At 43.1% G+C, this 16,427-nt stretch overlaps 1 protein-coding gene across 1 annotated transcript; it reads right to left on the bottom strand.

Moving 5' to 3' along the window:
* Positions 1-298: 298 nt before the first annotated feature.
* Positions 299-13,111, bottom strand: LOC131943496 (uncharacterized). The gene is made up of 5 exons (XM_059303654.1): positions 13,033-13,111; positions 12,342-12,551; positions 10,221-10,352; positions 1,884-2,024; positions 299-504 (listed from the first exon to the last, which is right to left on the bottom strand). Exons 1-5 carry the CDS (start codon positions 13,109-13,111, stop codon positions 299-301), a joined length of 768 nt encoding a protein of 255 aa, XP_059159637.1.
* Positions 13,112-16,427: the final 3,316 nt, after the last annotated feature.

Genomic DNA, 16,427 nt, shown 5'->3' with positions numbered 1-16,427 from the left:
CAAGGCTTAGGCTCAACACGATACATATCATCAATAAATGACATATGTCATTAAAAGAAACAAACGCCGCATGTCATGATAAAGTAATTGTTACATTTCAGGATTAAAATAAACAGTACATATTATTAAAAGAAACAAATGCCACATGTCATCAATGACCCAAATACCACATGTCATCAATGAGCCAAATACCACATGTCATGAATGAAACAAATACCGCATGTCATCAATACACCAAATGCCACATGTTATGAATGAGCCAAATGCCACATGTCATCAATGAACCAAATGCCACATGTCAGGTGACGTCAAATAACTCGACCAGACCCTGGCGCTGGGCGGGCACAATCTTCTTGTCGACAGCCGAGTCACGCCTGACGCTGTCCTCACTGCTAGAGCTACTGTCGCCCGGGGTGTCGGGGGGCGGCTCGTGGGGCGCTGGATGGGGCGGGAACCTTCGTGTCGAACCTTCGTGACTGGAGTCACTCTCCCAGGGTACAGTGCCTGTAGGGGGAGGGGAAACTCAGGTGTGGGGTGGTATAGGTGGTATAGATAGTGTAGATGGTATAGGTGGTACAGATTTTATAGGTGGTATAGATGGTATAGATGTTATAGATGGTATAGATAGTGTAGATGGTATAGATGGTATAGATGGTATAGTTGAAATAGATGGTACAGATAGTGTAGATGGTATAGATGTTATAGATGGTATAGATGGTATAGATGGTATAGATGGTATAGATGGTATAGATGGTATAGATGGTATAGATGGTATAGATAGTATAGGTGGTATAGATGGTATAGATGGTATAGATGGTATAGATGGTATAGGTGGTATAGATGGTATAGATGGTGTAGATGGTATAGATGGTATAGATGGACTAGATGGTATGGATGGTATAGGTGGTATAGATGGTATAGATGGTGTAGATGGTATAGATGGTATAGATGGACTAGATGGTATGGACGGTATAGGTGGTATAGATGGTATAGATGGACTAGATGGTATGGATGGTATAGGTGGTATAGATGGTATAGATGGTATAGGTGGTATAGATGGTATAGATGTTATAGATGTTATAGATGGTATAGATGGTATAGATGTTATAGATGTTATAGATGGTATAGATGGTATGGATGGTATAGATGGTATAGATGTTATAGATGGTATAGATGGTATAGTTGAAATAGATGGTATAGATATAGATCAAGGTAAATTTCTTGTATTCTCGAATTAGCTGATCTGTGAAGCTAAAATGCAAAGATTTATATAAAATGTTTTAGGACTAAAATAGTTTAAAAAGAAACTCAATAATGTATTGTGTTGTTATACTTGTTATACTTGTTTTTGAATTGTATACTCTAACTAGAAGAACTACCAAGCGTCTCCTATTGAAATTGACCATAGTGTTGGAGCCCAATAAAAAAAGCAACCAGACGTTGACATGTGTTTGAGCAGACACTTACTGGCACATGTTTGAGCAGACACTTACTGGCACATGTTTGAGCAGACACTTACTGGCACGTATTTGAGCAGACACTCACTGGCACGTTATTGAGCAGACACTTACTCTCACATATTTGAGCAGACACTTACTGGCACATGTTTGAGCAGACACTTACTGGCACGTATTTGAGCAGACACTTACTGGCACGTATTTGAGCAGACACTCACTGGCACGTATTTGAGCAGACACTCACTGGCACGTATTTGAGCAGACACTTACTGACACGTATTTGAGCAGACACTCACTGGCACGTATTTGAGCAGTCACTCACTGGCACGTATTTGAGCAGACACTTACTGACACGTATTTGAGCAGACACTTACTGGCACGTATTTGAGCAGACACTTACTGGCACATGTTTGAGCAGACACTTACTTCTATGTTTTTTCTTGTGCTTTGAGCGCGGCCTTATCATCATCCATAGAACGATCGAGATGGTGGCGATGACGACGATGATAATGGCGATGACGTAGTTGCTCTTGCTGCTCTCGTCACGTGCTAGCTCCGTGTACACATCTGGCACGTGCATCAACAGGTCAGTGCCGGACACAACGCTCGCAACATACAACACTTAACGCTCACTACATACACTTAACGCTCACTACATACAACACTTAACGCTCACTACATACAACACTTAACGCTCACTACATACAACACTTAACGCTCACTACATACAACACTTAACGCTCACTACATACAACACTTAACGCTCACTACATACAACACTTAACGCTCACTACATACAACACTTAACGCTCACTACATACAACACTTAACGCTCACTACATACAACACTTAACGCTCACTACATACAACACTTAACGCTCACTACATACAACACTTAACGCTCACTACATACAACACTTAACGCTCACTACATACAACAATTAACGCTCACTACATACAACACTTAACGCTCACTACATACAACAATTAACGCTCACTACATACAACATTTAACGCTCACTACATACAACACTTAACGCTCACTACATACAACACTTAACGCTCACTACATACAACACTTAACGCTCACTACATACAACACTTAACGCTCACTACATACAACACTTAACGCTCACTACATACAACACTTAACGCTCACTACATATAACACTTAACGCTCACTACATACAACACTTAACGCTCACTACATACAACATTTAACGCTCACTACATACAACACTTAACGCTCGCTACATACAACACTTAACGCTCACTACATACAACACTTAACGCTCACTACATACAACATTTAACGCTCACTACATACAACACTTAACGCTCGCTACATACAACATTTAACGCTCACTACATACAACACTTAACGCTCACTACATACAACACTTAACGCTCACTACATACAACACTTAACGCTCACTACATACAACACTTAACGCTCACTACATACAACACATAACGCTCGCTACATACAACACTTAACGCTCACTACATACAACACTTAACGCTCACTACATACAACACTTAACGCTCACTACATACAACATTTAACGCTCACTACATACCACACTTAACGCTCACTACATACAACACTTAACGCTCACTACATACAACACTTAACGCTCACTACATACAACACTTAACGCTCACTACATACAACACTTAACGCTCACTACATACAACACTTAACGCTCACTACATACAACACATAACGCTCGCTACATACAACACTTAACGCTCACTACATACAACACTTAACGCTCACTACATACAACATTTAACGCTCACTACATACAACACTTAACGCTCACTACATACAACACTTAACGCTCACTACATACAACACTTAACGCTCACTACATACAACACTTAACGCTCACTACATACAACACTTAACTCTCACTACATACAACACTTAACGCTCACTACATATAACACTTAACGCTCACTACATACAACACTTAACGCTCACTACATACAACATTTAAAGCTCACTACATACAACACTTAACGCTCGCTACATACAACACTTAACGCTCACTACATACAACACTTAACGCTCACTACATACAACATTTAACGCTCACTACATACAACACTTAACGCTCGCTACATACAACATTTAACGCTCACTACATACAACACTTAACGCTCACTACATACAACACTTAACGCTCACTACATACAACAATTAACGCTCACTACATACAACACTTAACGCTCACTACATACAACACTTAACGCTCACTACATACAACACATAACGCTCGCTACATACAACACTTAACGCTCACTACATACAACACTTAACGCTCACTACATACAACATTTAACGCTCACTACATACAACACTTAACGCTCACTACATACAACACTTAACGCTCACTACATACAACACTTAACGCTCACTACATACAACACTTAACGCTCACTACATACAACACTTAACGCTCACTACATACAACACTTAACGCTCGCTACATACAACACATAACGCTCGCTACATACAACACTTAACGCTCACTACATACAACACTTAACGCTCACTACATACAACATTTAACGCTCACTACATACAACACTTAACGCTCACTACATACAACACTTAACGCTCACTACATACAACACTTAACTCTCACTACATACAACACTTAACGCTCACTACATATAACACTTAACGCTCACTACATACAACACTTAACGCTCACTACATACAACATTTAACGCTCACTACATACAACACTTAACGCTCGCTACATACAACACTTAACGCTCACTACATACAACACTTAACGCTCACTACATACAACATTTAACGCTCACTACATACAACACTTAACGCTCGCTACATACAACATTTAACGCTCACTACATACAACACTTAACGCTCACTACATACAACACTTAACGCTCACTACATACAACACTTAACGCTCACTACATACAACACTTAACGCTCACTACATACAACACTTAACGCTCACTACATACAACACTTAACGCTCACTACATACAACATTTAACGCTCACTACATACAACACTTAAAGCTCGCTACATACAACATTTAACGCTCACTACATACAACACTTAACGCTCACTACATACAACACTTAACGCTCACTACATACAACACTTAACGCTCACTACATACAACACTTAACGCTCACTACATACAACACTTAACGCTCACTACATACAACACTTAACGCTCACTACATACAACAATTAACGCTCACTACATACAACACTTAACGCTCACTATATACAACACTTAACGCTCACTACATACAACACTTAACGCTCACTACATACAACACTTAACTCTCACTACATACAACACTTAACGCTCGCTACATACAACACTTAACGCTCACTACATACAACACTTAACGCTCACTACATACAACACTTAACTCTCACTACATACAACACTTAACGCTCACTACATACAACACTTAACGCTCACTACATACAACACTTAACGCTCACTACATACAACACTTAACGCTCACTACATACAACACTTAACGCTCACTACATACAACACTTAACGCTCACTACATACAACACTTAACGCTCACTACATACAACAATTTAACGCTCACTACATACAACACTTAACGCTCACTACATACAACACTTAAACGCTCACTACATATAACACTTAACGCTCACTCAACTGAATACTCACTCAACTGACTACTCACTCAACTGACCACTCACTCAACTGACCACTCACTCAACTGACTACTCACTCAACTGACTACTCACTCAACTGACTACTCACTCAACTGACCACTCAACTGACTTCTCACTCAACTGACCACTCAACTGACTACTCACTCAACTGACTACTCGCTCAACTGACTACTCACTCAACTGACAACTCAACTGACTACTCACTCAACTGACCACTCAACTGACTTCTCACTCAACTGACCACTCAACTGACTACTCAGTCAACTGACCACTCACTCAACTGACTACTCACTCAACTGACCACTCACTCAACTGACTACTCACTCAACTGACTACTCACTCAACTGACTACTCACTCAACTGACCACTCACTCAACTGACCACTCACTCAACTGACAACTCAACTGACTACTCACTCAACTGACTACTCACTCACCTTTTTACTCACTCAACTGACCACTCACTCAACTGACCACTCACTCAACTGACTACTCACTCAACTGACTACTCACTCAACTGACTACTCCCTCAACTGACTACTCACTCAACTGACTACTCACTCAACTGACCTCTCACTCAACTGACCACTCACTCAACTGACAACTCAACTGACTACTCACTCAACTGACTACTCACTCAACTTACTACTCACTCAACTGACCACTCACTCAACTAACCACTCACTCAACTGACTACTCACTCAACTGACTACTCACTCAACTGACCACTCACTCAACTGACTACTCACTCAACTGACCACTCAACTGAATACTCACTCAACTGACTACTCACTCAACTGACCACTCAACTGACTTCTCACTCAACTGACCACTCAACTGACTACTCACTCAACTGACCACTCCCTCAACTGACCACTCCCTCAACTGACCACTCACTCAACTGACCACTCACTCAACTGACTACTCACTCAACTGACTACTCACTCAACTGACCACTCACTCAACTGACTACTCACTCAACTGACTACTCACTCAACTGACTACTCACTCAACTGACCACTCCCTCAACTGACCACTCCCTCAACTGACCACTCAACTGACGACTCCCTCAACTGACCACTCACTCAACTGACTACTCACTCAACTGACCACTCACTCAACTGACTACTCACTCAACTGACTACTCACTCAACTGACTACTCACTCAACTGACCACTCCCTCAACTGACCACTCCCTCAACTGACCACTCAACTGACCACTCCCTCAACTGACCACTCACTCAACTGACTACTCACTCAACTGACCACTCCCTCAACTGACCACTCACTCAACTGACCACTCACTCAACTGACTACTCACTCACCTTACTACTCACTCAACTGACCACTCACTCAACTGACCACTCACTCAACTGACTACTCACTCAACTGACTACTCAATCAACTGACTACTCCCTCAACTGACTACTCACTCAACTGACTACTCACTCAACTGACCTCTCACTCAACTGACCACTCACTCAACTGACAACTCAACTGACTACTCACTCAACTGACTACTCACTCAACTTACTACTCACTCAACTGACCACTCACTCAACTAACCACTCACTCAACTGACTACTCACTCAACTGACTACTCACTCAACTGACCACTCACTCAACTGACTACTCACTCAACTGACCACTCAACTGAATACTCACTCAACTGACTACTCACTCAACTGACCACTCAACTGACTTCTCACTCAACTGACCACTCAACTGACTACTCACTCAACTGACCACTCCCTCAACTGACCACTCCCTCAACTGACCACTCACTCAACTGACCACTCACTCAACTGACTACTCACTCAACTGACTACTCACTCAACTGACCACTCACTCAACTGACTACTCACTCAACTGACTACTCACTCAACTGACTACTCACTCAACTGACCACTCCCTCAACTGACCACTCCCTCAACTGACCACTCAACTGACGACTTCCTCAACTGACCACTCACTCAACTGACTACTCACTCAACTGACCACTCACTCAACTGACTACTCACTCAACTGACTACTCACTCAACTGACTACTCACTCAACTGACCACTCCCTCAACTGACCACTCCCTCAACTGACCACTCAACTGACCACTCCCTCAACTGACCACTCCCTCAACTGACCACTCCCTCAACTGACCACTCACTCAACTGACTACTCACTCAACTGACCACTCCCTCAACTGACCACTCACTCAACTGACCACTCACTCAACTGACTACTCACTCAACTGACTACTCACTCAACTGACCACTCCCTCAACTGACCACTCACTCAACTGACTACTCACTCAACTGACTACTCACTCAACTGACTACTCACTCAACTGACCACTCACTCAACTGACCACTCCCTCAACTGACCACTCCCTCAACTGACCACTCCCTCAACTGACTACTCACTCAACTGACCACTTCCTCAACTGACCACTCCCTCAACTGACCACTCCCTCAACTGACTACTCACTCAACTGACTACTCACTCAACTGACTACTCACTCAACTGACCACTCACTCAACTGACCACTCCCTCAACTGACCACTCCCTCAACTGACCACTCCCTCAACTGACCACTCACTCAACTGACTACTCACTCAACTGACCACTCACTCAACTGACCACTCCCTCAACTGACCACTCCCTCACCTGACCACTCAACTGACCACTCACTCAACTGACCACTCAACTGACCACTCCCTCAACTGACCACTCAACTGACCACTCCCTCAACTGACCACTCACTCAACTGACAACTCAACTGACTACTCACTCAACTGACTACTCACTCAACTTACTACTCACTCAACTGACTACTCACTCAACTGACCACTCCCTCACCTGACCACTCAACTGACCACTCCCTCACCTGACCACTCAACTGACCACTCCCTCAACTGACCACTCCCTCAACTGACCACTCAACTGACCACTCCCTCACCTGACCACTCAACTGACCACTCCCTCAACTGACCACTCCCTCAACTGACCACTCAACTGACCACTCCCTCACCTGGCCACTCAACTGACCACTCCCTCACCTGACCACTCAACTGACCACTCCCTCAACTGACCACTCCCTCAACTGACCACTCCCTCAACTGACCACTCCCTCAACTGACCACTCCCTCAACTGACTACTCACTCAACTGACCACTCCCTCAACTGACCACTCCCTCAACTGACCACTCCCTCAACTGACCACTCCCTCAACTGACCACTCCCTCAACTGACTACTCACTCAACTGACCACTCCCTCAACTGACCACTCCCTCAACTGACCACTCCCTCAACTGACCACTCCCTCAACTGACCACTCCCTCAACTGACCACTCAACTGACCACTCCCTCAACTGACCACTCCCTCAACTGACCACTCCCTCAACTGACCACTCCCTCAACTGACCACTCCCTCAACTGACCACTCCCTCAACTGACCACTCACTCAACTGACCACTCACTCAACTGACTACTCACTCACCTTACTACTCACTCAACTGACCACTCACTCAACTGACCACTCACTCAACTGACTACTCACTCAACTGACTACTCAATCAACTGACTACTCCCTCAACTGACTACTCACTCAACTGACTACTCACTCAACTGACCTCTCACTCAACTGACCACTCACTCAACTGACAACTCAACTGACTACTCACTCAACTGACTACTCACTCAACTTACTACTCACTCAACTGACCACTCACTCAACTAACCACTCACTCAACTGACTACTCACTCAACTGACTACTCACTCAACTGACCACTCACTCAACTGACTACTCACTCAACTGACCACTCAACTGAATACTCACTCAACTGACTACTCACTCAACTGACCACTCAACTGACTTCTCACTCAACTGACCACTCAACTGACTACTCACTCAACTGACCACTCCCTCAACTGACCACTCCCTCAACTGACTACTCACTCAACTGACCACTCCCTCAACTGACCACTCCCTCAACTGACCACTCCCTCAACTGACCACTCCCTCAACTGACCACTCCCTCAACTGACCACTCCCTCAACTGACCACTCCCTCAACTGACCACTCCCTCAACTGACCACTCCCTCAACTGACCACTCCCTCAACTGACCACTCAACTGACCACTCAACTGACCACTCCCTCAACTGACCACTCCCTCAACTGACCACTCACTCAACTGACCACTCACTCAACTGACCACTCAACTGACCACTCAACTGACCACTCCCTCAACTGACCACTCCCTCAACTGACTACTCACTCAACTGACCACTCCCTCAACTGACCACTCCCTCAACTGACCACTCCCTCAACTGACCACTCCCTCAACTGACCACTCCCTCAACTGACTACTCACTCAACTGACCACTCCCTCAACTGACCACTCCCTCAACTGACCACTCCCTCAACTGACCACTCCCTCAACTGACCACTCCCTCAACTGACCACTCAACTGACCACTCCCTCAACTGACCACTCCCTCAACTGACCACTCCCTCAACTGACCACTCCCTCAACTGGCCACTCCCTCAACTGACCACTCCCTCAACTGACCACTCAACTGACCACTCAACTGACCACTCCCTCAACTGACCACTCCCTCAACTGACCACTCCCTCAACTGACCACTCAACTGACCACTCAACTGACTACTCACTCAACTGACCACTCAACTGACCACTCAACTGACCACTCCCTCAACTGACCACTCCCTCAACTGACCACTCACTCAACTGACCACTCAACTGACCACTCAACTGACCACTCCCTCACCTGACCACTCAACTGACCACTCCCTCAACTGACCACTCACTCAACTGACCACTCAACTGACCACTCAACTGACCACTCCCTCAACTGACCACTCCCTCAACTGACCACTCACTCAACTGACCACTCAACTGACCACTCAACTGACCACTCACTCAACTGACCACTCAACTGACCACTCCCTCAACTGACCACTCCCTCAACTGACCACTCCCTCAACTGACCACTCCCTCAACTGACCACTCCCTCAACTGACCACTCCCTCACCTATCTCACAGAAGAGCCCCGCCTTCTCTGGTGGACACCTGAGACAGTAACCGTTGACGTCACACATTTCGTCAACACAGTCGCTCAGACACTTGGCCTCACAGCCCAGGCCGTAGTACAGAGGGTAACAGTCTGAAACATGACGTCATATCCGCTTAAACGCTTCCTACAACCTTATTATAAGCTTATAATTAAGTTATCAATGTCTGCTTGTTTGTTTGTTTGTTGTTTGCTGATTGGGTGCAGTTCAGTGTCTCACGTAGACATCTTTGTTGGCCACCTTGTCCAGTGGTTGATGATATTATCAAGTGGTTGGCCATCTTGTTTATTGGCTGGCCATCTTATTTAATGGTTGGCCATCTTGTTTATTGGCTGGCCATCTTATTTAATGGTTGGCCATCTTGCCATTCATATAAACACAAATTGAGCACAGAATGTTGTATCAAAGAACAACAAATTGAGCACAGAATGTTGTATCAAAGAACAACAAATTGAGCACAGAATCTTGTATCAAAGAACAACAAATTGAGCACAGAATGTTGTATCAAAGAACAACAAATTGAGCACAGAATGTTGTATCAAAGAACAACAAATTGAGCACAGAATGTTGTATCAAAGAACAACAAATTGAGCACAGAATGTTGTATCAAAGAACAAAAAATTGAGCACAGAATGTTGTATCAAAGAACAACAAATTGAGCACAGAATGTTGTATCAAAGAACAACAAATTGAGCACAGAATGTTGTATCAAAGAACAACAAATTGAGCACAGAATGTTGTATCAAAGAACAACAAATTGAGCACAGAATGTTGTATCAAAGAACAACAAATTGAGCACAGAATCTTGTATCAAAGAACAACAAATTGAGCACAGAATGTTGTATCAAAGAACAACAAATTGAGTACAGAATGTTGTATCAAAGAACAACAAATTGAGCACAGAATGTTGTATCAAAGAACAACAAATTGAGCACAGAATGTTGTATCAAAGAACAACAAATTGAGCACAGAATGTTCTATCAAAGAACAACAAATTGAGCACAGAATGTTGTATCAAAGAACAACAAATTGAGCACAGAATGTTGTATCAAAGAACAACAAATTGAGCACAGAATGTTGTATCAAAGAACAACAAATTGAGCACAGAATGTTGTATCAAAGAACAACAAATTGAGCACAGAATGTTGTATCAAAGAACAACAAATTGAGCACAGAATGTTGTATCAAAGAACAACAAATTGAGCACAGAATGTTGTATCAAAGAACAACAAATTGAGCACAGAATGTTGTATCAAAGAACAACAAATTGAGCACAGAATGTTGTATCAAAGAACAACAAATTGAGCACAGAATGTTGTATCAAAGAACAACAAATTGAGCACAGAATGTTGTATCAAAGAACAACAAAGTTACAAAAACCCGAGGCAAGCAACGACTAAATTCTGTAGAGAATCTCATGTGCGACAAAACGTTTATGAAATACGGCAGATTTTCTTATTTTCAGCACCTTATTGCTGTAAAGGTTTTAGTCATTTCTAATTTATGAAGTCGACACGACCAAAAATATTTGTTTTAAAACACCATTAGCGGATCGCGATGTCTAAAAGACGATTATCTGTCCCGTGAAAGCAGCCGTCCGTGACTATATTTAACAGACGAGAGCAAGTTCTTTTTTTTACCTCCCCTTAGTTTCAAATCTTTAAAAAAAACTTTATTATCTCCCCCTAATAACCTTCACTAGATCGACCGCCTGTACGATTGTAAACATTCTCGTGAACGACAGCTCACCAGACTGTTATGGTGATCGCGTCTAGCTTGTTATCTCCCCTTCCGTTATTGAATATAGTAATCCATCTTGTATTTAACTTTGTTATCTCCCTTAGTTTCGAAACCGTTTGATTAATTTTAATGACTAATTAAACGTCTAATTTAATTAAAAATAAGTAGACCTGTATCGTCATTGAAGTGGAACGATCTGGAAAGTTTGAACAAAATCGCTGCATTGGAAGTGTGGCAAATTTGAGTGACAAAATATGCCACAAACCCACAAACAGACGTTCCAAAAGAAATAGAAGCATGTAAAAAAAAACAACCAATGATCTGACAACCAACTGACACACCCCCGTAAGCCTCGATCTCACAAATAGTTCCAGCACTTTCCACGTCGTTGTCGAGGGTCACGACAGCCGCAGAAACCGCCTCATCTAGCTCCATCTGCAGGGTCAAGGTCATCTCAAGGTCGGACTTAAAGGTCAAAGATGTCTTGAACAGAATGGAGCCGTTTTGTGAGACAACGTGGAACTGAATCGCAAGCGGAAATTCTTGGGCTGCTAGAGGGATACAGAGTCATTAGACAATTAGACGTTTGAAAATTAGTCCTTTGATAATTAGTCATTTCATAATTAGTCGCTAGACAATTACTCGTTAGACAATAATTATGAATCATTAGTAAGTGTATGTGTGGCTGGTGTGTGTAGCTGGTGTGTGTAGCTGGTGTGTGTGTGTGGCTGGTGTGTGTGTGTGTGGCTGGTGTGTGTGTGGCTGGTGTGTGTGTGGCTGGTGTGTGTGTGTGTTTGTGGCTGGTGTGTGTGTGGCTGGTGTGTGTGTGTGTGGCTGGTATGTGTGTGTGGCTGGTGTGTGTGTGGATGGTGTGTGTGTGTGTGGCTGGTGTGTGTGTGGCAGGTGTGTGTGTGGCTGGTGTGTGTGGCTAGTGTGTGTGTGGCTGGTGTGTGTGTGGCAGGTGTGTGTGGCTGGTGTGTGTGTGGCTGGTGTGTGTGTGGCTGCCTAATGAAAAGAAAGCGATCTAGTTACTTGTTGACCTGTGAAAGTAGAACTCATGCACAAGCACCGGATGTTGGAATACGATCTGCAGCTGCTGACCAGTGGCCATGTCCGAGGCGTTGATGCAGCTTGACCCCGGACCCCACTCCCCGTCAAACAAAACCCCCGGGGGAGCGGCATTGCTCTCAGCCTCCGTCCACAACGTGGTCTGATTCTGCGCAACGTTGCGACCTGGGGGGGGGGGGGGGGGGAGAGAAAGAGAGAGAAAAAATAATTAATTAAAGAATTAATTTAAGTACACATTTTCCGCGCAATTGTACGCACATTATTTGTGTTCATTGGGTGTGCAATTGTTTTAATTATGCTAAGCTAGTGTACTGCAAAAAATGAAGTATTGAAATTTTTTTTTAAATAAATTGTTTTTTTTTTTGTTTTTTACTTTCTCGTATATACGAAGTATAGAGAAAGTATTGTAATCGTGCATAAAAATCATTTGAAATTTTAACAATTTTCACCGTATTACACCTCAGTCCTTCATCACATCCGAAGTATAGAGGACTTATTTTAATCGGGCAAAAATTATCAATCCAGATTTATCAAAATTAAGAGGTTTTATGCGTAATCCAGTCTGAAAAACTGGACTTTGCAATTCTGTCCGTATGTCTGTGTGTGTGTCTGTGTGTGTGTCTGTCCGTGTGTAAACACGATAACTTGAGTACCGTTACAGCTAGGTTGATGAAATTTCATATATAAGTATTTTATCAAAATCGTAGATCCGTATCAACTTTTGAGCGATTTCCGATAACCGGAAGTGGTACTTTTCCTACTTTGAATTTTTTAAAAGCCTATAACTTGAGTACTATTTCAGATAGATAAATGAAATTTCACATGTAAGTAAAAGATCTAATTCTCTACCTTCTGTTAAATTTTGAGTAATTTCCGTTGACTGGAAGTAGTAATTTACGCTACTTCCGATTTCTCAAAAAACTAATGTAAATTTTTAAAGTACTAATAATATTGCGCACTATTATACGCGTTTTTATTCGGCGTTTGCTTGGTGCGCAATGTTTTTTTTATGAGATTATATTCTATTTTTAAAAGTTTAAGTATTTAAAATGGATTAAAAATCATAACTATATCCCCAGTTACCATCCCCTGTTGTTTTATATAAGAATATTCGAGAAAGTTCAGGGGAGATCACTACCGGTTTATTTTTAATGTAGGTAGAAAATAAAAGTTTTGGAGAGTTCACTCGCACTATATTGTTTTTATTTTTTACCTTTCGAGACATTGTAAAACTTTACCTTGTGAGACATACACGGAACAAATGCTGCTGGAGTCGACTGTGACTGTGATGGTGCTGACGTAGTTCACCTGACACAGGTGGTTGTAGATGTAATTGGTCAGGAACAACTGTCGGGGGTGGGGGCAGGTGACCGTCTGACCGTCCGACTGATAGAACACGATCTCCACGTTTTTCATGGCTTCTGGAAGGGGAAGGGGGTGGGGTGGACAGTCTTTAGATTTGTAGGCTAAAATATATTTTCTTGACGTGTCTAAAGTTGACGTGTGTGATTTGTCTAAAGTTGACGTGTGTGACGTGTCTAAAGTTGACATGTCTAAAGTTGACGTATCTAAAATTGACGTGTCTAAAGTTAACGTGTGTGCCGTGTCTAAAGTTGACGTGTGTGACGTGTCTAAAGTTGACGTGTGTGACGTATCTAAAGTTGACGTGTCTAAAGTTGACGTGTCTAAAGTTGACGTGTGTGACGTGTCTAAAGTTGACGTGTCTAAAGTTGACGTGTCTAAAGTTGACGTGTGTGACGTATCTAAAGTTGACGTGTCTAAAGTTGACGTGTCTAAAGTTGACGTGTGTGACGTATATAAAGTTGACGTGTCTAAAGTTGACGTGTCTAAAGTTGACGTGTGTGACGTGTCTAAAGTTGACGTGTGTGACGTGTCTAAAGTTGACGTGTCTAAAGTTGACGTGTCTAAAGTTGACTTGTGTGATGTGTCTAAAGTTGACGTGTCTAAAGTTGACGTGTGTGACGTGTCTAAAGTTGACGTGTGTGACGTGTCTAAAGTTGACGTGTGTGACGTGTCTAAAGTTGACGTGTGTGCGTGTCTAAAGTTGACGTGTCTAAAGTTGACGTGTGTGACGTGTCTAAAGTTGACGTGTGTGACGTATCTAAAGTTGACGTGTCTAAAGTTGACGTGTCTAAAGTTGACGTGTGTGACGTGTCTAAAATTGACGTGTGTGCCGTGTCTAAAGTTGACGTGTGTGATGTGCCTAAAGTTGACTTGTGTGACGTGTCTAAAGTTGACTTGTGTGACGTGTTTAAAGTTGACGTGTGTGCCGTGTCTAAAGTTGACTTGTGTGATGTGTCTAAAGTTGACGTGTCTAAAGTTGACCTGTGTGACGTGTCTAAAGTTGACGTGTGTGACGTGTCTAAAGTTGACATGTCTAAAGTTGACTTGTGTGACGTGTCTAAAGTTGACGTGTGTGACGTGTTTAAAGTTGACGTGTGTGATGTGTCTAAAGTTGACGTGTCTAAAGTTGACTTGTGTGACGTGTCTAAAGTTGACGTGTGTGACGTGTTTAAAGTTGACGTGTGTGACGTGTCTAAAGTTGACGTGTGTGACGTGTCTAAAGTTGACGTGTCTAAAGTTAACGTGTGTGCCGTGTCTAAAGTTGACTTGTGTGATGTGTCTAAAGTTGACGTGTGTGACGTGTCTAAAATTGACGTGTGTGACGTGTCTAAAGTTGACGTGTGTGACGTGTCTAAAGTTGACGTGTCTAAAGTTGACGTGTGTGACGTGTCTAAAGTTGACGTGTGTGACGTGTCTAAAGTTGACGTGCGTGACGTGTCTAATTATGACGTGCGTAAAGCGTCAAGACAAACCGTTGTTGGGGGCGATGACCATGACCCAGTTCACTGAATGCGAGATCGGGAATTCTATTTTTATCTTCGTCTTCGCAAGACAAGTGACGTCATCGCTGTCTGTCAGGAGTCTCTCCAGTGACTCGTCATCTGCTGCCAAGTTTCCTAGCCAGGGGAGAAAGAACTTCATTAATTAATTTAATTAATCACTTCAATTAATTAGTCCGAAGGTATATTTTTACTGACCAGACAAAATTGTAACCTAACAAGATGTAATAAGCCCCCCCCCCCACTAGGCTATAAGTCGCCCACTAGAAACCCCCAATTAGCCCAGCAATAGCTCTTTAGAAGCCCCCAATTAGCTCACATCTAGCCCTCTAGAATCCCCCACACATAGCCCGCTAGAATCCCCCACACATAGCCCTCTAGAATCCCCCACACATAGCCCGCTAGAATCCCCCACACATAGCCCTCTAGAATCCCCCACACATAGCCCGCTAGAATCCCCCACACATAGCCCTCTAGAATCCCCCACACGTAGCC

This window comes from Physella acuta, unplaced genomic scaffold (genome assembly GCF_028476545.2).
Source record: "Physella acuta isolate Inbredline_101_S28 unplaced genomic scaffold, ASM2847654v3 ptg000457l, whole genome shotgun sequence".
Lineage (NCBI taxonomy): Eukaryota > Metazoa > Mollusca > Gastropoda > Physidae > Physella > Physella acuta.
This window is presented reverse-complemented; position numbering and strand designations above follow the sequence as displayed.

Excerpts from the sequence above, each read along its gene's own strand:
- LOC131943496 (XM_059303654.1), bottom strand. The coding sequence starts at position 13,111 with ATGGCCACTGGTCAGCAGCTGCAGATCGTATTCCAACATCCGGTGCTT. Across the intron at positions 2,025-10,220 it reads GGGGCTCTTCTGTGAGATAG|ATGTGTACACGGAGCTAGCA; the intron begins GTGAGGGAGTGG and ends TGCACGTGCCAG. Across the intron at positions 505-1,883 it reads GCACAAGAAAAAACATAGAA|GCACTGTACCCTGGGAGAGT; the intron begins GTAAGTGTCTGC and ends CTCCCCCTACAG.